Source organism: Gasterosteus aculeatus, chromosome 4 (assembly GCF_964276395.1).
Source record: "Gasterosteus aculeatus chromosome 4, fGasAcu3.hap1.1, whole genome shotgun sequence".
Classification (NCBI taxonomy): Eukaryota; Metazoa; Chordata; class Actinopteri; order Perciformes; family Gasterosteidae; genus Gasterosteus; species Gasterosteus aculeatus.
The window spans coordinates 9,195,400-9,217,162 of record NC_135691.1 but is presented as its reverse complement, the minus strand read 5'-3'; the positions used below and the strand labels follow the sequence as shown (position 1 = coordinate 9,217,162).

Genomic DNA, 21,763 nt, shown 5'->3' with positions numbered 1-21,763 from the left:
AGCAGCAGTAGACAGTTTGAACTCACTAGTGCTGCTGAGTGATGGACACTGTGGACAATCATCATCATCATCATCATCATCATCGTCACCATCATCATCGGCTGGACTACGCCGGCCCGTTGGTCCAGCTGTGACCATCCAGTAGTGACTGGAGGACTGGCTGACTAAGTTATCCTGTGTGTGTGTGTGTGTGTGTGTGCGTGTCTGTGTTTGTTGTGCTGCCTGGCATCCTCGGTGAGCTGCAGGTGGGACGGCACACATGAGATTTTTGCACATTCTGTAAGATCAGCAGATCCAGAAGAGAACGGCAGCTGTGAGCCGCCGACCAGTCTTCTTGTATAAGTGGCACTGAATATAAAATCATGTGATTTGGTGGGTCGTCGTGGCGCAGGGGGTAGAGCGGGTACGCTGGGAACCGCAAGGTTGGTGTTTGGAGTGCCTGCTGCCCCATGTCTCAAGTCAAAGTGTCCCTGAGCAAGACACCTAACCCCTAATTGCTCCCTGGGCAAAATGTAAAAAAATCCATGGGTTTAAAGTGTAATGTAAGTCGCTTTGGATAAAAGCGTCAGCTAAATGACCTGTAATCTGATTTCTTTGCCCTTGGAGTGATTTATCGTACGATTGGAGGCTAAGACACTCCTTGAAGTGGTTTGTCGTCTCCCTTAACTCAATGTATCTGTTTTACTTTTAACAGTGTTTTGTGCGTTACGTTATCTCTGAGTGCCTGCAGGTCATTCCCACCACACTAAGTGAGAAATATACAGTGTTTTCATTAAAAACACTTAAACTGCTTTCAGGCCATCCGGATCCTCGCTCGTGTTACATCACAGGCTGAGGTCTTTGTTCAGGTCCTCTTGGGTTTTTGTCAGGACCAAAAATAAAAACCCTCTGGGTGGCTTCTGCACTCGGGCCACCGTTCTCCCAGCAACATGATGACAGCTGGGGAATTGGCTGCACAACGAATGCATAAAAACAGCTCATCACATTCTAAACAGCTCATTAGCTAGAGATGGCTGGAGGGTGAGCTGTCAGTGCACTTTTGTTGTTTGTAAAAATGTGTTTCTCATCTTGTCTTAACAAGCTGCAGCTCGTAAAAGTGTCAGCTGTGCAAACTTGTTGCTATTGTTGCTTATATCCATGCAAACATTGCCCCCTGCTGTTAAAAGCTTCTACTGGCTCTGTTGCTATAATGAGGCTTGTTTCAATTCGGCAAAACTTCCTGAGAAGAAAATATGATTTTCAGCCTGTGAGGTAAAATTGATTGTGTGTGATGTCACGCCTGGTATAAAATCATTTTGCAATTGAAAACCTATGGACACATACTTTGGCAAATTACCACCTGTAACAACACATTCCTACATAAACGTCTGTAGATGTACACGCTCTCTACATCCCTCCTATAGATTGATGCCATTGCCGGCCACGGATTTCTTTCTCAGCAGTGTTCTTTGAGCCCACAGGTCCCTCCGGCATCTCCTTTAATGCCTCATGCTGCAGGGGAGGCCAGGGAGACGCACATTAAGGAGAGGAAACCGTGATTGTTCTCCATCACGGGGGCCCTAACGATGCTCCCCCTCAAACACTGGCTGAGGGGCAAATGGCCTCATGGGTGGCAGGGATGGCCGATAATATGTTGCACTGATGAAGCGCTGTAGAGTCTGAAACAACAGAGCGTGCGTATATTCTTTGACTCAGAAATTGTGTAAATAAAACACAAGAGATGAAGTTTAACTTTTCAGTTTTATTTCAACATGTTTGGTGATTTGTGCTCCTAAGCGGACGTCAGGCATGTTGGAATAATCAATCTTCCGCAGCACTGTTCAGCTGTAATGACACAGACGCCCTAAATAAGAGAACACAAAAGAGAGAAACATATTCAGGGTCAACTCATATCGGGTGTCACGTTTTCATGCGGACTGACCTGAGAGGTCTGGATGATGATTAGCTGGCAGACCAGGGTAGAAGGTCAGGCTGGAGATGCAGGCGAGGCCGTGGTTGGACCGTCCACGGGCTTCATCACAGGAGCACGGCTGGTTGCGGCAGACGCAGCGGGAGACGTCGCCCCCTGGAAAACAAAACAGCTTCTGCCCATGATCCCTTTTTATTTCCCTCCGTACCAATGTGACTTTTTCTAATTGGTACAATGACAAAATACACGCGTGTGCCGCTAGCCACGAATGCATATTAATCCGCACAATGTTCTATTTTAATGGCCGCAGTGATGGAGGAGTGGAGGTTCAATCGAGCCTGTAACGAGAGGCCAAGGCGAGGGGGGAGGGAGGCCTCCCGTGTGGTCTGTTTTACCACTTTAATCTTTGTGTTTGCGCTACAAATACCTCCGTGCGCATTTTGTTTGTTGTTGAAGAACACAACAAAAAGGGAAGCTTCTAACGGCATGAAAAATGTGGACTGTTTAAATACGATGAGAAATATAGCTTGAAAAGCAGATTAAAATATATATATATATATTTTTTTCAGGTTTCCCAATTTGGAAGCAAGGAGTCGTGTTAAAGTGACAGCTATCAAAACAATGCAAACAAATGAACACGTGCACATTTACTTTTAAAGACACACAAATATATTAAACCCATTCAGAGTATTTTACCTTCCCCATGTTTGCCGCATTTTCTGATCAGCCCATTAATGGAATAGGTGGACTCAGAGGAATAGGCGTTTCCCATTGCAACAGATGATGCTGATGATACTGCAGGGTCAGAGGCCAATGTCAGGTAACATTCAAAACACACAGACAGGAAAGAGTAGAAGGGACGGAACAACATACCGGCTCCAAAAGACTCAGACTGTGCTTTGTTTCTGATGATCCTGTAAAGAGAGGGATCTCAACTCATTTAAACGATCTGTGTTGTCAAGCACACAATCAAACACATGCGGGAGCTCATCTGTACCTGTTGATGGAGCTGATGCTAGGCACACCATCACTGTTGCACACTTGCTCCAGCAGCAGCCTGTCTCGGATCTCCCAGGCGAACATGTTGGGATTTGTGTGTTTCAGATGAAGGATCGTCTGCACAACTCTGGGAGTGGCCACTTTGGGTTTGGAGCCTCCAATCACCCCCGGTCTGATGCTCCCTGTGTCATTGTACCTGCATTTACAATATTGTAACAATATATGTGTCGGCATGTTTAACATATTAGCCTAGGAGGACGTTTGATAAACATCAAAATGCATATAATGGTGGTGAATTTGTGTTACTCCGTTTTGAAAGGCATAATATTGTTCAAATTCATAAAAGTCACCCTGAATCTGCTTTATCAATTATCTATGAACCACTTAAACTATAAAAAAGGTGATTTTACCTGGTCAGTAGCTTGCTGACACAGCCGTGACTGACGCGCAGGCGGCGGGAGATCTCACTGGGACGCACGCCCCGTTGCGCCATCTCCACGATGCGCTGTCTCACCACGGAGGGCAACGGGTGCCCGTTAATGAAGACCCCGCCGAGCTGGTTAACCCTGCCATATCCTGAGGACCGGAGCCGATCAAGGAAACACGTCGTTTTCTCCATATGAACCCGTGCCGGGGGTAGACTAATAACCTTTTACTTACTGTGCGTAACGGTGAGCGGTACCTGTCCAAAGTGCGCGTCCATCACGGACTGACTCCAGGTCTGTGGCTTAATCTTGATAAACTTCTCTTTGTTTTGTATAATATGCAGGAAATGTGTACTCATTCAGACAGACATGTCTTTAGGAGAGCATTGTTCAGATGTTTCCCTTATAATCTGGTCGGAGTTCGGAGGGACAGAAGTGTCCCCTCTGCACCTCAACGGTGAGCAAGAAGAGCCTTTGATTGGTCGCGCGTGCACGGACGCACACGCCCCATTATGTTTTTCCCCGATGCGTTGATCGGAGCTGCAGTCGGGATCAATGGAAATATAGTGAATCGTTTCAGGGCTGTATAGCTGATCTATCCACGCAGGGAAATTAACTAATATATACATTTAAACACATTTTACGCTAACTGACAACAAAATAAAAATGTGTTTAAATGTAGTAAGCTTATATTACAAACGGTGACAAAATCAATCTTAATTCTCCAGGGCCTTTAGGGGTGAACTTGTTGTCTAACTCCGTGTTTCTCAACACTGAGATAGTTTTGGTTGTCCAACAATTAAACACCCGGAAACGCCGGTAAAGTTGTTCAGAGCGAAGCGTCAAACATATAAACAAGAGTGGAAGTCACAGATCCTGTTCACTTCTGTGGGGGAAATATTGTTCAAATAAACAAACGGTAAGCACTCTTAAAGTGCCATTATGGGCTTCATTTGACTTAGTTGTGTGCTCTTAATTAGCTATATTAGCTTACAGAGCTAATATTATAGCTAAAGTAGCTAACAGCTAAAGTTAGCATAGCACCGCCGGCTGGGCTGATGTAAAACCACGTGCAGATATATTTGGATTGTGTGCTTCACATACACCTCATAATTACATGCTTAAAGAGAAAAACTACACAACCAATTTTTTTTTGCACAATATCCAATATAAATGTTTGTAGTAACTTGAACGAGCTAATGGCTACCGCTGTTTGATAGTGCGGTGAGCCGTCGCTAGGCGGTGCTGTTCGACTGCTCTTCTTCGAGGTTGTACTATGGATTACAGCATAGAACTCGAAGGTTATGATGGTGAGCAATGTAGCGAGGACAACAACTTTGTTGGGGACCGTTCAGAAGGGGAGGAAGAGATCAACTTGAGCTACCGGGAACTTCACAGCATCGGTAAGCGGGCAGCGCGGCTCCGCAGGGGAAGCTCTCCTCCGCTCCTCCTGGCGTACAACATCACCTGTGGACGGGCGCTCAGCACTTCACACCTACACGATGAGGAGGAGGAGGAGGAGGAGGGTGAGCATCCCATCGAGTGGTGGATGCTCCTTGGAGGAGAGGAGCAGGCGGGAGACTCAAGCATCCAGCTCAACCTGAGCTACAAGAACTGCTCTGAGGATTACTCTGGAGATGAAGGTTAGACTGCAACCCAGAGCGAGATGAAGTGCAATCTATTGTCCTGTTTCAAAGCCTTGATACTAGTGCAAGAGCAGCTTTTACAGTACTTAAATGTACATTGTTGGACTCTGAAAACGTTTACGTGAAGGACAAATAATTCAAACTGAATGACGTACAAGTGATATGTGGAGTGCCTCTTCTACATGAGCTAAATAATTGTAACGATAAGAACAGCAACTCGGCAAGAATCAAATATGAAGCAATCAAATTCTACAGTTTGATGGCTGCGGTATACAAAAGATGAATCAACTTTCTATTAGTCTACTATTCTTCCGACCACTCGAAGCGCTAAATGTCATTCACACCCGTTCATGCAGTGGAGGACCAGCCGGGGGGAGCGATTTGGGTCTAAGTGCCACAGGACACGCTGACATGGATTTGTGGGGCCGGTAATCGAGCCCCCTAAGGGCGACCGCTCTTCCACTAGGCAGTCTCCTGTGTGTGTTGTATGGTAATATCACTCACGACCCATTAGTGTTGAGCTTTCGTTGAATACTGTTGTGATTTATACACCCAATGTTCTGGTTAGTGGAGCTTGTTATTGTATGACAAGCACTTGACATATTTGGTCTTTTTCATTTTAAGTGAATGATCGATTTACCGCTGATAGCCGGTGGCTTCGTGCAATACAAGAAGAACCCTTAAAAATCATTACTACAGGTTCTATTCATTTAAGGCATAGCAACATGTGTTCACAAATACAACAATACTGGAATGAATCTAGTTGAAGATTCATATTTTCCTCAATTAAGACTGTGCGTCTGACATGCGATTAATAAAGTAATTCAATGCTTACATATTCACTTAATCTATAAGCTTTTATTTTGCTGAATTTAAGAGGTATATATTCTGCCATTAACACAAAATAACTTGAATTGAGGAATACATTTAGCTCTACAAAGCCTTACTCTGCTGGGTCATTCTCTCCATCATAGATCAGACTGTGAAGGCAGTGGAGGATACCTGGGCCGTATCAGACAGAGACAAGGTAGCGTTGGATTTACTCTCTATTCATTTCCAAGGAAAGACATTTTTACAATACTACCTTATAAAATAATGTCCTGTTTTTCTCCTCTCACGTCATGTAGCCCGGTGCTCATCATTCTTTGCCCAGCCGCTATTTCACGGCTGGTCGCTCTCTGTTCTGTGACATTTGCAAAAAGACGGGACACCTCGCCAAAAGCTGCTACAGCCAAAAGGTAAATTCATCCATTCCTTTTATTTGACATACACATAATGTGCTGTCATTTGTTAGGTATAAGTCAGATAACAAGGTCTTGCAGAATAAATAACCAATGTAGGAGTTTAATGGAGTTGTTGAATAATTGATTCAGATTAAAATACTTACACAACTGGCAAGATATTTATCTGACTGAAGTCACTTCTTCGAGCTTCCGATTGTCCCTTTCCTGTTGAAGTCCAGCTGATGTCCCCGTATTCTTCGCTCTATTTCCTGCAGCTCTGTACTCATTTATTTAATAAAAAGCTTAAATGTTTTTTTTTTTATGCTCACGTTTGAAGACCATGACTTTTACTTTCAGCAGTTTAAACATTGAACATATTGCTGGACGGGTAGTGAAGTTTATGCTGTCTAGTTGAGAGGAAAAAAAATAGAATTATTATTAATGTTGCATTTTTTGTTTGTTGTCTGTGTCAGCAGAAGTGTCCCACCTGTGTTCTCTGTGGGCTCCAGGGCCACGTCCAGAGGCACTGTGGGGGCCGCCCATGTCCCAGCTGTGGACTGCCGTCACACGGCCGCAGCCCCTGTGAGAGGCCGCAGGTGTGGAAACAACACTGCCAGCGCTGCGGGATGTCAGGTCACCTCTCTGATGTGAGTTTGTGTTGGGATTTGGGTTTCTGTGTTGAAGGAAACTTTGAAAGGGTTTGTCAGTTGTGAGTTGACGTATTGTTTAGCCTCAGGTGTGTGTGGGCCTTTTTTGTGTCAAGGCCGGCGCATGCTTCTGCGTTTGCGTCTCGTACTCGCACTCGTTTCAATTCATGGTTCTGCGTGTGTTGCAGAGCAATTCACCGCCAGAACAACAGGCGGAGTAACGTGTTTTTGTTGAAGACGACCTAGAGAGTCACGTCTATTTATTTATTTGTTTATTTATTTATCATAGACTTTATTATCCCGTGCATCGCCACTGCTGCTTTTCATCGCGGACACATTTGTCCCGTATTTTCCTCCACAACTTTGTGCACCTCTCGGCGTTTGCGGCGATCTCCCTCCGTGAATCCAACCCGCTTCTACAATCCGCCAATGACGGCTTGTATAATCGGTCATATTTGCGCATTTATTCCGACAAAAGTTCTTCAATCTGATCCGTTCTATCGTAAACATTCTTCGTTTTAATAATGGCGGTATCGGGCTATGAAAGCGGAAATGTGAGACTCCGTAAAGGACGTAGTTAGCGGAGCAATCGCAGCCTGGTGGGCCGCGGGAGGCTTGCGTTGCTTGCGTCGCTTTCAACGCAAGCCTAGAAAAATGTCTCAACACACGCAAGGAGCGACGCAAGGGACACGCAAAGGGGTCTTGCGTCTGCGTCGCTCTGAAAACGCAGAAGCATAAACTAGGCTTAAGTCTACCTTGGCAGTTCCTTACCCGTCTGATGCTCTCTACTGTGTTGTCTTTAAAAGAATAATGTTCTCTTTTTGTTTCATGGTTTTTCTTTAGACCTGCCCTGATACATGGAGACAATACCACTTGACAGTGAGTTACTGTTTTGACTTTGCTGCCTTTTTATTATCGCATTCTTCTTCACAATAATCGGTGCATAACAAGTTTAGATAATAAAAGTCCTTTCTGGCTGATGGTAAAAAGGATCATCTTCATTTCCTTTTAACAGGCTGGTGAGAATTGAAGTTTGAGATGGAACTTCGGAGAGATGAACTTATGTCTTTCACCCATTTTAATATGTTATTTGTGTGACCTTTTTTTCCAGATCGGGTTAGAGCTTCCAGTCAGACCCCAGACAGACCAAATCCTCAGAAATAAGAAACCCCCTGCTCATTGTTACAACTGTTCTAAGAGGGGACATCATGGTTATGTAAGTGAGAGGAATCCTTCTTTTACTTTCTCCATCTCCTTCTTCACTAGAACGTTGCCTCTTTTCTCCTTTGTCCACATTGTGTCTGGTCTCTTGCTGCCTTCCTCTTCCCCTCTATTTGCCCCTGTACAAGATATTCTGCCTCTTTCTTCTGTATCATGTTTTGGATTACACTTAAATGTAGTGTTTCGAATGGCTCACTCACTTTTGAATTTGATCTACACTGTTGGTATTAGGAGTGCACTAAAACAAGGATGGTTAGTGGGACTTTTGCCTTACTGCCATTTGTCTGCCACTACGACACCATCAATGACGTCCTCCAATGTGGCTCCAGGAAGCAGAAAAGAGCCAAAGGTGACAAAACTTATATTATAGTATGTATAGTATTATTATGCATACAAGCATTTGCTGAATGATATGCTTTATCTTTGAACATTTTTCCTTATGTAAATGGTTATCACAAATCACTGTACAGTTGAGTCAACACCTCTGAAACATTTTTTTTTTTTACTTTATCATAAATATAATTGAAGTAGGATTCTTGGTTACACTGTTATGGGTGATTGCCTTAGTTTTAGCTTGGCACACCTAATATACTGGTTCCCTTCCGCCGTGTCTTTATTTTCCTGTTCAGCCACCATTATGCTCACCAGCTGGTCAGTAACTTTTGCTGTGGGACATTAGGTGCTGGGCAAATAGAGTATTTGGTTTTACCTGAGCTTGGTTCTCTAGAAACGGCTGCCTGCTGGGACTAAAAACAGATTTAATGGGAGCAGTGAATGAATCAAAATGGTAAAATTGTAGGCCGCAAAAACCAACTCAATGTGCCGAAAGGCGCTAGGTGGAGCTGCAGAGTTGGTGGATGATCTGCTGCATGTTTGCCTTGTTGAAGATGCACTTTCACTTAATATTAAAAAGAAATATGAATTTATTTTCTGGCTCACTAGTTAGGACATTTTCTCCATTATTGCTGTGTATACAGAGCTCTTGAGTGCTGGACCCATGCCTCTGTCAGACCAGCAGCACTTGTCTGAAGCGACAGGCAGAAGTTGGGAGAGGAATCAGCCGGTCCAGGGGAGGAGCAGGATGCAGCAGGAAACGTTTGGGCGGGCGGGCAGGAGGAAGAAGTGGCCGGAGACGCGCAGAGAGAGAGAGGAGTTGAAGAGGCTTAGAAGAGATGCTAAAGCCAGACGAGAAGGAGGATTATTGAAGAGGCCCAGGAGGTACTTTGATGGTAAAGTTTACCCTGCAGACCTCCACGGTCACAAGCAGTACACTCCGCCTCCAAAGAAGAAGGGGAAGAAGAAGAATGAGGCAGGTGGCAAAAGCAGAAAGAGCAGAGAAGCTGAGCGGTGGAAGAAGAGAGGAGGGCGGAAACGTGGGTATTTATATCCCCATGGTGACATAGACACGGGTAGCGAACGCCTTCTTTCACCAAAACATAGAGTGCGCCACAGAAAAAGATAATACAATCCTTCAAGGAGTAGCAAATAGAACTGGAAGATTAAATGTTTTGATTGAATGATTAAATGTATTTATTGTGAAACTGTGTAGAGTTTGTGTATACAGTTGAAGGTGCTCATCTTCATTGTGACTTGTTTAAATTTGTTTTTGTACATGAACAAAGCTAATTTGATACAAGTACAATTTTCAACATATTTTGGAATGTTTTAACATACAATGCATTGCTTTTTCGGCCCTTGTATTGTTAGTCATTATAATAATTGCAATATGGTTCAACTGAACCGTGTTTTGGCTTCTGTACATTTATATTGTAAAGATAACAACAATAAACATGGATTCCAGCTAATCTCTTGTGTATACGTTATATTCAAAGATAATTAGTGTGTTCCCCTGATACGTATAGAACACATAATCATGGGAGTTTATGTTTGTATAGTATATAGGAGAAGGTTGCATGTAATCACCTAAGAGTTCTTCAACCTGAAAAGCGGTGTAAGGCAAGTGGCTTTAGTCGTTCAAAGCGTTCTCTTATAATGTTTCTGGCATGAAGCTGCTGAATTATTAATGAACTGAGCAGCTGCCCGGGGTTTACCAGACCAAAGTAGTCAACTCGGATAATGAGCCGCTACCTGAAATCGACTCTAACCGTTGCAAATGGAAGATATCTCCCCCTTATAGGTGTTGCAATAATTCCAACACTTCCTCTATCGTGGGTTTGGTGCCACTTGCCAACAACTACGTCGCGTGCAGGCTCGTGACGATCTACGTGTTTCTCTGTGATCGATTGGTTGCGCCTTGGCGGAGATGTGAAACTCCCATTGATTGATCTCCACACACTCCCCGCTGACCAGAGAAAACACTCGATAGCGAATGCGAGAGGGGATTTAAATTTGACAAATATTTACCCACGGACACTGACGGGAAAGGTGGCCGTTGTCTCGTGCGGCCCGAGGTAATATCCTACTACATTTATCGACTAGGCTAACCTTCAGTGCGACGTCCGTTAGCTTGTACCGTTGGCACCGTTGGGACTTGTTTTCCCCTCTAGACCCGCTTCCTGTTAGCTTCGGGCTAGCTGGAAAAATCGAAATGATGCTAATGACCGAGCAGGTATAGTCGGCCAACCTAAAGGGGTGTAACTTTACTACACGCCGAGGACCGTCGAGTTTAATCACACATGTAAGCTGATAACTGTTTAATCAGCCTGCTATCGGGGCGGCGGGTTTCCTTTTAGTTCGCTAACGTACGACAGCAAGCCATCTTGCTTGTGTTGAGGGATTTAAGTATTTAATTCAACTGAGCTTTTGGTGGCAGAAAGCGAGAGACACCCACTTCATTTTCACGTTAATATTTGCGTCGGTGATCGTCTCATTAATGTAGGACAGCAGTGCCGTAGATCACTTCTGTGTTAGACCGGGATGCTGTCAGGGTTCCGCTGTGAAAAGACAATAGAGAACCTGAGACCGCGATCAGCTGTTGTTCCGCTTACGGCGAAAACTTGAAGAAAATAGTTTATTGATCTAATGTTGTTCTATCGCACGCTTATATCAGCAACATATTTTTTTTAAATGCTTATGTGGTAAAATAACCGTGAAGTTGACCCGCACTGATGGCTCGTTGGGGGCGGGGGGCTGTGAATGGAGTCTGTGCGGATGGTGCTGGTGCGACATATGAGGTCTGTGCTTCTCTGAACGCGGTGTTTTCAGGTGTCTCATCTCATTACATCACCCCCCCCCCCTTTAGATGCCTCTGAAAACCCTCGCGGACACCGCTCGTCATCGGAGGTAACGCGGAGGACCGAGAGACGCGTAGAAGCGGCACAACGGGGAGGCTCCTGCCCCGTTTCCCCCTCTCTCTCCCTGCCTCCCTCCCTCTCGCCTGCCCGCCCGCCTTCATCATCGCGTCCATCCACCGCAGCCCTCGACGACCATGGACCCCCCGAGGACTCGCTCGCGATCTCGGTCCGGCTTCTACCATTTCGGCATGAGCGGCAACGTCGGAAGCAACGGCGGCGGTAACGCGGTCGGTATCGGCGGCTTGATGATGCCTGCCGGAGCAGCAGGAGCAGCAGGAGGAGGAGGAGGAGGGGGGAGCTACGCGCAGCAGAGCAACCCCGGCTGGGCTCCGCACCACGGGGGTCGCAGCTACCCTGAGAGCCAGCAGCAGCAGCAGCAGCAGCACCCGCCCCAGGGGAGCTACCTGTCCGCGGGGGCGCAGCGCCACTCCTTGCTCGGAGCTCACAGACACCCCGGGGCCGGTAAGCAAGCTTCAGTGAGCCGGGGGCCTGCAGCCCAGCTAGATGCATGCAAGATACATGCACGTGTTTACACACAGGATAACCCCCCCCCCCCCCCCCCCCCCCAAGGGATGCAGGCAGTCCACCAGCAGCCTGACAAGGCTCTAGACATTCAACTAAAAGGCTTTGCTGCCCTGACCGCCAGCTGTTGGAGACGTTTGAATAACGTTTGAAACTTTCTCTGAATGTTGCACTTGAATCGTTGAGGGATCGTTGATGAAGTCGAGGGACTTGTGAGGTTTTAGAACGTTTTGAGCAGTGTCCACATTGTTGAATGCACTTTGTGTAGGAAGCCTCGGGGGAAACAGACAGGTGAATAAATAGTAGTGGATGTTATTGGCTGGTTCACAGGAGGGAAACTACTGGACAACCAGTATGAATTCAACGCAAAATCTTCCTTTTGGATGGTCCTGTGATTATGATGTTGATGCCTTCAGAATAGACCATGTTAACCCTGTTGGTGGCTATGAGGACATAATTCCCATGCATTCATTTATGTGTTAATACATCTGCTTGGTCAGTGTTCCATACTGCAATATTGATGGCCTTACGTTTTCACATATCCTCTGATTCTGATGCATTTGCCCAGGGGTTTAGAAAGCCTACATAATATACGTGTCACATGACCGTCAGCATTTAAAAGAGTCCAATTAATAAACACAAATATAGAACCTTGTAATGCTTTGAAATAGTAGGAAATCTTGAATGTTGATGCAATTTGTGTTTTCTTTCGGCTTGCCTGTTTAAGCCTGCTCTACATTGGCCCCAAATAGTTAAACGGATCTCTTATTTAAAGGTGCAGGATAAATAAGAGAATGGCAAGGAGTTGTAGTTTCCGTCCAAACACAAAGCAACATTGTTTTGGCTTGTTTGTGAGGCATTTCATTTATTGAAATTGTCCCGTATCACTCAAACTGTTATTCAATAGGCCTTTCATGCCCACAACAGTAATGGCTCCTTATTGAATTCCAACTCACTACAAGACAAACTACCTAAAACTGAGGGGGGGGGGATTTTCAATGTGAGACGGCACCCCGGCCTCTTTTCAGTGCAGTGAACGTGGATAACTGGTCTGTTCAGAGCACGGCGGGTTTCCGGCTCTGACCCCCCACCAAAAGGTGACTGGAAAAATCTTCTGTAAAGCCATATTGGATTTCTTCAGAGGCACAAGAAACCAGTGCGGTGAATGAATGAAAGCAGGCCTTTTAATGGGTCCGTGTCGTAACGGCAGCATTGTTGCCAAACACCCGGATAACCCACACAGGAAAACATACTTCTCAAATTGAGAGACCACAGAGGGATTTGGGAATGTCTTGAACAACGTATCTCCAAGCTGTGTGATCTTCCTCCTCGTAAACGTATGCGTGTGTGAGAGAGAAACGTACTGGTAAGGGTGTGTTTTTGTGCGTAATACAGATTTTCTGTCATGTAATACCTTGATGTATCACTTCGTGTAGAATGTGTCTGGGTGGTATTTAGCGATGCTGAAAATGTCCCTCTGTCTTCACTCCATTCTTTTCGCCTCCCTTTCGTCTTCTTTCTCTCCCACAGTGCAGCTCTAATAGAGTCCTGCATCCCACAGCCTGCCAGCAGCACAGCTTAATAGCAATCCATTCTTACAGATCTTCATTAATACCGTTATTATCACCTGGTATTTCTATTGATTTTATGTGGGTTGAATAGGCTATTTCTCTATATTTGGCATGGCGCTTCCATATAGTGATTGGAGTAGTTGCCAAATAACAGGAGCGAACTGCTGCTCGGTGACAGCTGATGCTCTTAAGTTCCCTGTCTGGTCCGATGGTCTGTTGTAAAATAAATGGTGTCAGTCTTCCCCAGCAGCCACGCTGGGAGGAAACAAGGTTGCGTCTGCTCGACAACAGATCCCCGTCTATTCTGGCTCGCCGTCCCCTCGCTTACGGCCTTAAGGGGGAATCGGCATTAACAGACCTAGTTTTTCTCAAAAAAAACAAAATGGGTGGCCGAGGTCCGGGACTAGAGCTGGGTATCAGGCAGAAGAACCCGGTCCCGAATAGTATAGAGACTCCCAGGCCATCGCCACAAGTGTTTTTAAATGTAGTGCGGGGGCGTGTTTGGCCCACTTCCGCAGCAGCTTACAGCTCATTGTGCCGAGATGGCACCCGAACGATCCAAAGTATTGCAATGCTACATGATTAAAACCCATGGTGGCATTCTGCTGTCACTGATTGCTGAAAGTAAAATGGGGGGGGGGAAGCATTGTGTAAAGTACTCAATTGCTATCAGTAACACTTTCAGAAGGCTGGTATCATGATATTTTTCCTACCCAGGACCGTACGAAGTGTGAAGAAAAAGGGAGAGAAAAAGGCCCGGTAGATAAATAAAGATGTAAGGCAGCGTGTCGGCCCTGCTGTCGACTCGTCAGTCAACCGACTGCCTCTGTACTCCGCAGCCACCGGCAGGGCGCCTTTGAGCCGGCGCTATCGGCAGCCTTTACATGGCTCCGGAGTGGCATCGCAAAGACAAGAAAAAGGGTGGGGGGTCGCTTTCATATCTGTTGTCTCTAGGGAGACAGAAAGGGCTGTTTGTGGGAGCGAGGCATAAAGGAAGAAATGGAAAGCGATGAGGGGAGATTTTTTTTTTTTCTTCTTCCTTGTGGTGTTTCAAAGGTTTTTGGGGGAGCGCGCAGAGGAAACACTCGTCAGCGGAGTTCAAGGACATCTTTCTCAAGCTGCTGAAGTAACTGGCTTTGTTTTTTTAAAAACAAAATAAAAAACAAAACATTAGCAGCCAATATTAGCTTCTGCTGCTGGCTCTCAGGGTAGCTGCGATTATTATAACATTTTCACCAGGGAAAAGAATATTTTTTTCTGAATGCATACAGTTTCTTTTCGATTTTAAATATTGAGCGGTGTCTTTTCATATAAATAAATGTTGTTAGTTTGACATTGTTCATGCACCTCAGGGGTTTTTAGGCAGACGGGAAGCCAATTCTTATCTGATGGCCGTAACAATGTTTCTCCAGGATCAGTTGAACCGATCTGGACGTCTTCACAGGTAGCAGAAGATGCATCTGAAATCCAACCGTCCATAATTACATATTTCGACCCCATACTGGAAATCTCGTAGCACCGTTGAAGGCTGATTAGCAATGCAATCATGTCCCTTGCAGGTGGCAGCTTCTTTCTCTGCACGTAAACTAACAATTCAGAGATAATTATCTCGTTAATTAAAAAACAAGGTTTTGTTTCCTCAGAATTCCAGAGATGATCTGGTTCATTTATTTTAAAAAAATCATTCATTGGATTATTTCAAAGCGTCATAAAAAATGCCACCACGGCCATGTTGTGAAATTGCTGGGTTGGTCTCACCGAAACTCAAAAAGCAAAAGATGTGCAGCTGACAAGGCTTCAAAAGGGAGAAAATCTGCAAATCAAATTCAAGCTGAGCATTTTTACTTCGTAAATAAAATCCCCTTTTCTGTCGGCCAATCAATTTGGCCCCTTTTGGCGGTACACTATGGTGTACAAGGAAGGTGAGCCTGAGTACTTGTGCCGATGCAACAGGACGCTCTGGTTTGATAAGTGGATGTGTTCTGTGAGCCTGCGCTGACGTACCGGGGAGATCAGAGGGAGTGATTTGAACCAGAGAGGATGAGCCCAGACCCACATCCTCCTCCTGTGTCTGCTTGTGTTATGCAGGGAATTCAAAAGGCTATTTGTGAAGCAAGACGCTGGATAAGCTTTATTGTCATCATTGTTGAATTTTTTTAGTATTTTTTTTAGTAAGTCTGTAGATCTGTTTGAAGCAAACCATTCATTCTTTCATGACCATCCATTGAAAGTCAAATCAAAAGGCAACCAGCTTGTTCTCTCTGCTGAGCAGGCATATGTCTCTGAGTCTTGTGATGTTGATGGTTTTTCTTTATCTTATCTGATTCAGTTTCTTTTTTCCCCCCCTCTGTGGCCTACAGGAGGAGTGCTACATTTTCATCCCGATAATGTTTGCGAGGATCGGGACAAAGTAAGTATGAAACATGAGCTCTGGCTGTTGCTGCTGTTTTGAATAGGATTTGTATGTCGTTGTCTTTGCTTCTTATTCGTTTTTCCCTTTTTGTCTATCCCTCTCTTCATGACCAACCACCCCTCTTTTCTCCCGCCTCCCTCCTTTTTACCTCTGAGCAGATGGAAGACAGCCCAAGCCCGAAAAGGCAGCGTCTTTCCCAGCAGGCCATGTTGGATATAAACTCCGCCCCTCCCTCTACTCCTTCCTCTCCCATTCGCCCCTGGGAGTTGCCTCCCAGTCGCAGACCACACCCCCACTACATGCCAGAGCGGTGCCACACGCCTGTCCGCAACCGACGCAGGTAAGTATGTGTATAGATAGATCGATAGATACTTTATTGATCCCTCAAGAGGTAAATTTTGGATGGATGTGTGTGTGTGTGTGTTTTGTGCCCATCAAATGTGTAAAACATAATCTCAAAACCCCACATTTATCCCTTAAAAGTTCTAATTCTCTCTTGCAGTCAAAAGACCTAAAAATGTTCCATCACAAAAAAACAGGATTCAAGAAACTGTAAATCTGAAACAACTATTTAAAAAAAGTCTGATAATCAATATTTTTAATCCCAATTTGCAATTTTATTTCCATAACAAACAAGAACTGTTTATATTTTTACAATGGTCACAAAATTGTACACATTTCAATTGTCAAATGGCTGTTAGCAGTTTTGTTGCATTGTGGGTAATATATGGCACCAGGTGTTTAAAAGGACAAAGAATGTGTGGACAAAAACTAGCCGTCATTCTTGTTGATTTCTGTTTTTTGAACTTGTAAGAGTGCCGGTGATATCGGAGTGCAGTGCTTAAAGGTTGCACATAAGAGATTCGGAGCATTTCTATTTGCTTTCAATGGCTCGACTGTTCCGCTCTGTAACCGGCGCAGCAGAGCAGAGCGGCTCTGAGCGAGCCGGTGGAGCCCGCTCGCCTGCTCTGAATGAGCATGGCATTGTAAATACAGTGAGCAGAAGCAGAACGCACAATTGTAGTCTGACATAACTCTCTGCTCTGTATCTGTGATACAAATGACGACACGGCTCCTGTGCCCCCCCCCCCCTCCGCCTTTTCTTTACCGCAGCCCTCCAATGAGACGCCAGCGTGGCCGGAGAGACCGCCTGACCCGCCATCACCACCACCACCACCACCACGCCCACAACAACAACCACCACCACCACTACAACAGCAACAACAACAATCATCACCACCACCACCACCACCACCCCAACGCCCATCATCACCACCATCACCCCCACCACCTGCACTCCCACCACGGCCCATTGCCAGGCCACCACGATGAGAACTACCGCCACCCGGCTCCCCCTCAGGGCTACCCACCCTTCAGCCAGCAGCCTCCACGGGGGCCGGGGCTGGAAGAGCGGCCGGGGCACCATCCCCCGAATCCCTCGCCAAGGCCCCTCCACCAATCGCCGAACCTGTCTCCCAGGCTGCTGCACCCTGTGGGCCATCCACAGCACCCACACCCCCACCCATCCCAGCAGAGCAGTGTGGTGCTGGACCTCCATGAGCAGGTGACTGCCTCGGATAGCGTTTGCCGGGTGAATTGGGGGGGGGAGTACATAAAGCATAACTGAGTCTGGTTTTTGTTTAGTCTTGTCTCCAGAAAGTAATTAGATCTGAAGGGAAAAGTTTACATCACTAGATTAACCTTCTATGTTGGTCACCTGGTTTATGAATGAGTCGGTTGAGATGTTTATCTTCAGTTAGGAAATCATTTGAATAATAATCAAAATCAAGTCTCATCCAGATGGCAGTAACTAACAGCTGCTCGTCTCTAAGTCAGTCCGGGCTCGTGGAGTTGAACCGTCACCCTTTTGATCTCCACTCTCAGGGTTCAGCTCCAGTGTCGTATCCTTTGTCTCCTCCGGGAGCGCCACCGGGCCTGCCGCCTCGCTCCACTCCTCAGCAGATCCCAGCATGCTCGGTAGTCTTCAGTGGACAGCACTATCCCGTCTGCAGCGTCCCTCCTCCTGTGAGTCTGTTTTTGTTTCTTTATGTCACGGTTGGACGTTTTCTGCTGCTGATGAGTTTGTTTTTAAAACACACTTTATACATCCACCACTCAATGAAATAATGAGGCCATTTTTCCATCTCCCCGCCAGGTTCTTCAGACTTGTTCTGTGCAGCACTTGCCCATGCCCTACCCGTTCCCGTCATTGCTGTCCAGCGACCCAGCCTTCCTGCTCCCTCCGCCTCACCTCACCCACCCCTCAGCGCACCTTTCCCACCACCCACCTCACCTGCCGCAGCCCGGACAGTTTGGACCGTATCCGACGCAGCAGGCCCGATCGGTGAGGAGCAAGTCTTTTGGTTTCTTTGACTTCTTTCAACCTGTATCATGATTCTGTATCACAGGCCGCTCTTGTGAATAGTGTAAAATATGGCATTGAAGGGAGGAACTGGTTGGCGAACCAGGACAGATGTTCACTCAGATTATTTTAATCCCACTAGTTGAAAAAACATGCTCATGTATAAAAGGTAGGTCGATCCATGCAAACAGTTAAATATTTTTTTAACCCCCTAATCATTTATAGGATTTACCTGTTATTCAACGTTTAAATATATTTAAATTGCTGACATCTGTGATCACATGAGACGATCTCTGATGGGAACCGTGTGTGTTTACCAGCCGCTACAGAGGATAGAGAACGAAGTGGAGCTCCTCGGAGAACACCTGTCTTTGGGTGCCGGGCTCCACTATCCTCCCGCCACCCACCCCGCCCTCACTCCACACTCCGCCCAGCTTCACTTCCTCTCCCATGAGCCCCTGCCACAGGAATTCTTTGGAGTGGTGAGCAATAACAATAATAGAAAGGCGTTCCTTCCTCCGCGGAAAATCCATGTGACTGATTTCTCACGTATGTGTCGTCAATCGCCCTCTAGTCCTATCCCAACTTCATCCCCCGGCGTCTCCCGGGGCGACGGTACCGATCACAACAGCCACTGCCACCTTCGCCTTACCACCCCAGCCTCCTGCCTTACTTCCTGTGAGTAGATTCCATTGTTTTCTTTTCAGTTGACACAGGTTACACCTCAAAAATAAAGGTACAAACCAAAAATACCAGATCCATCAACGGATCGCCATTTGGACCTTTAGCGATCACTTGCCAAAGCTTCAAAACCTTTCACAATCTTCTCCATAACATCTGAGACAGATCTCCAAAGACTCGCGTCTCCTTGGAAAAGTTGTAGAACGTTCTAAAGCCAACAGCAAACTTTATTTTGGGGCCAATAACTATTCAATTTAGTTGCTTAATTTGCTTCTTTAATGAATTGAACTTACGTCCTCCTTCTTTAGTTCAATGCTGCCAGTCCAGCCAACAGGACCTGCGATCAGTCTAGAGCTGGATGTAGACGATGGAGAAGTGGAAAATTATGAGGTTCTTCTTTATCTGCCTTCTTTTATTCTTTGGTGTGTCTGTTCGGTGCATGCAGGCTCTTTCCTTCATTTGTTGCTGATCTTGTTTTTTTCTTTCCTTCCCCCAAAGGCCCTCCTGAACCTCGCTGAACGTCTGGGGGAGGCCAAACTCCGGGGACTAACCAAGGGAGACATCGAACAGCTTCCTTCATATCGGTTCAATCCAAATAACCATCAGTCTGAACAAACCCTGTGAGTGCTGCACGTCTATATTTGTCATGATTATTTACATTGGCTCCTCTAAATGTGGATTTTTGTGTTTTTTACTATTGATGGAGTTTACAGAATTTTTTCATTTATGTGATTTTCCTCGATGCCCAGTGTGTCATGTAAAAAGTGTTAAACAGCTAAACTGTTTAAATGTCATTACCATTTGTGTTGCAGCTGTGTGGTGTGCATGAGTGATTTTGAGTCCCGCCAGCTGCTGCGAGTCCTTCCCTGCAGCCACGAGTTCCACGGGAAGTGTGTTGACAAGTGGCTACGGGTAACTACAACCCAAGCACATGTAATACATATATCAACACCGGAGTTCATCTGAGGCCAATCACACAATCGCATTCTCACTTCAAGTTGACGCTAATTATGTGACTCAATCTTTCAATTATAGAAGTGTAGTGAGAATCTCCCTCTGCAAGCATCAGGGTTGTGTCTAGATGTTCCTGGATTCAGAACAGAAGAGTCCAACAACACTAAACCTCAGGTTCACCAAAAAAAGGACTCATAAACACTAAGTTCTTTTTGTAAATCATAACGCAGACTTATGATTCAGTGGCATTATGTCATATTCCCAAAGCTTTCTGTGAATTGGGTTACAAATCGATACTAAACAGATAATTGGGGATAGTAGTGGGCAGTTTAGGAAGATAAGGAAGGGAGAAAGGTTTTTATTGTCATTGCTGTTATACAATGAAATTATAAAAACATTACTAATATAAAAAGAGATTAAATGTGTGCGTTTGTTAGATCCCAATGTGCAGGTTTAGGAAGGGGCTTGTTGAGTGATCAACCGAAAGCAAATTTATGATGATTTCATGATCATTTTTGTCCCCTCTCTCTGTCCTCAGGCTAACAGAACGTGTCCCATTTGTCGGGCCGACGCCTCGGAGGTCCAGAGAGACTCGGAGTGACCATGTGAGGGAGACAGCTGCTCCTCCATGTTCGGCATAACCTGCTCCTGATATATTAATACACATGTACGAGCTTACACGCACACACACACACCCCACTTTGTTTTTGTGCAGCACTTTCCGCTTGTTTGTTATCCTTTCGATATTGATCCCTTCTTCCTTATTTTTGAATCTGATCAGAGTCCCTCTTCAGCAGTTATTTGTTCATATGAAAGCAAGCTGCCACATCTCTTTTTTGAATTTCACCATCCATGACCACTATTCTGCTAGTTGTGTGGCATGGATCTGTGTGTGTCTGTGTGTGTTACACGTGCATGCACTATTACCGTGCAAGCGTTGATTCGTCAGCCGTGTAGTGGCTGTGGCACGTGTGTGTGTGTGTGTGTGTGTGTGTGTGTGTGTGTTCTGGATGTCCTGGAGCATGCCTGAGGTTCTGTCGTGCATCAGACAAGGGAAAAGACATGGAAGCATTTTTGCTCTCATGAGTGACTGTCAATCCTTCCGGTTTGTACGTTTATGCACTGTTGATGTTTGTCTATATGCATACTGTGTTAGTGTGTGTTAGACTTTTTTTCTAGTTTGACACTAAGGGTCCATGCTGCCACTATATTTCTCGGTTGCCTATTTGATCCATTTGTTTCAGTAGCTGATTATTATTATTGCTGTCATTATTATTATTATTATTATTATTATTATTACTCAACAATTATAAGTGATTGTTTTCCTGCCTGGCAGTTACCTCATCATTCCGGTTCTGATCATCTTTCATTACAGACGCTTCACGGCACTACTCTGAATTTAAGCACATATATTTTTCTTTTTCTTCCTTTACTTAGTAAAAATGTTTGTCTGTGAATTTGCGGTGGCACATGTGTTACATATATACATATATCTATATATATATATATATACTGTATAAATCTACAAATATCTGTATACCAAATAAAATGCTTGATACAAACTTTTTAAAAGTAGTGTTTTTGTATACATTTTTTTTTATAGCTGCACGTTGGGAGCTAAAGAAATAAGTTGGTTGTGCTGGATCTGGATTTCAGATTTATTTTGGACCTGCAGTGACTCCAAGCCGCCACTAAGCGGCGGTACTGTTGTTCTCTAGACCGGTGGTTCCCAAACTGTTTGGACCACGCACCCCCTTCTACATCCCAATCGGGTTCATGGCCCCCAATCCACTGCTCTTAAAAAGAAAGTCCATTTACAGCTGTATTGAAAATGGACCAATGACAGAACCGTTTGCTCACGCGTGATGTTTGTTTGCCACATTTAGTCCGCTGTTAAATGTTGCAATGTGAACACAGACCGAACAAAAGGGCAACT

General features: G+C 45.3%; 3 protein-coding genes across 4 annotated transcripts; 2 read left to right on the top strand and 1 right to left on the bottom strand.

The window, feature by feature from the left end:
* Positions 1-1,729: 1,729 nt before the first annotated feature.
* LOC120818085 (paired box protein Pax-1-like) lies at positions 1,730-3,578 on the bottom strand. Its single transcript, XM_040174852.2, has 6 exons — positions 3,319-3,578; positions 2,907-3,104; positions 2,783-2,823; positions 2,606-2,704; positions 1,922-2,065; positions 1,730-1,843 (listed from the first exon to the last, which is right to left on the bottom strand). Exons 1-6 carry the CDS (start codon positions 3,525-3,527, stop codon positions 1,821-1,823), a joined length of 714 nt encoding a protein of 237 aa, XP_040030786.2. The 5' UTR covers positions 3,528-3,578; the 3' UTR covers positions 1,730-1,820.
* A 257-nt stretch (positions 3,579-3,835) lies between these two features.
* LOC120818220 (zinc finger CCHC domain-containing protein 7) lies at positions 3,836-9,875 on the top strand. 2 transcript variants are annotated; one of them, XM_040175127.2, is made up of 8 exons: positions 3,836-4,976; positions 5,954-6,006; positions 6,107-6,217; positions 6,679-6,849; positions 7,693-7,728; positions 7,961-8,065; positions 8,302-8,419; positions 9,048-9,875. In XM_040175127.2, exons 1-8 carry the CDS (start codon positions 4,610-4,612, stop codon positions 9,530-9,532), a joined length of 1,446 nt encoding a protein of 481 aa, XP_040031061.2. In that variant the 5' UTR covers positions 3,836-4,609; the 3' UTR covers positions 9,533-9,875. The 2 variants fall into 2 exon arrangements, with proteins under 2 accessions (XP_040031061.2, XP_040031060.2); XM_040175126.2 differs by having other exon boundaries at positions 6,676-6,849.
* Positions 9,876-10,179: 304 nt separating this feature from the next.
* On the top strand, positions 10,180-21,389 carry LOC120817869 (E3 ubiquitin-protein ligase RNF38-like). Its single transcript, XM_040174500.2, has 13 exons — positions 10,180-10,481; positions 11,273-11,786; positions 15,778-15,827; positions 15,989-16,170; positions 16,944-17,394; positions 17,715-17,855; positions 17,986-18,174; positions 18,513-18,674; positions 18,767-18,870; positions 19,182-19,263; positions 19,372-19,493; positions 19,686-19,785; positions 20,366-21,389. Exons 2-13 carry the CDS (start codon positions 11,459-11,461, stop codon positions 20,426-20,428), a joined length of 1,974 nt encoding a protein of 657 aa, XP_040030434.2. The 5' UTR covers positions 10,180-10,481; positions 11,273-11,458; the 3' UTR covers positions 20,429-21,389.
* Positions 21,390-21,763: the final 374 nt, after the last annotated feature.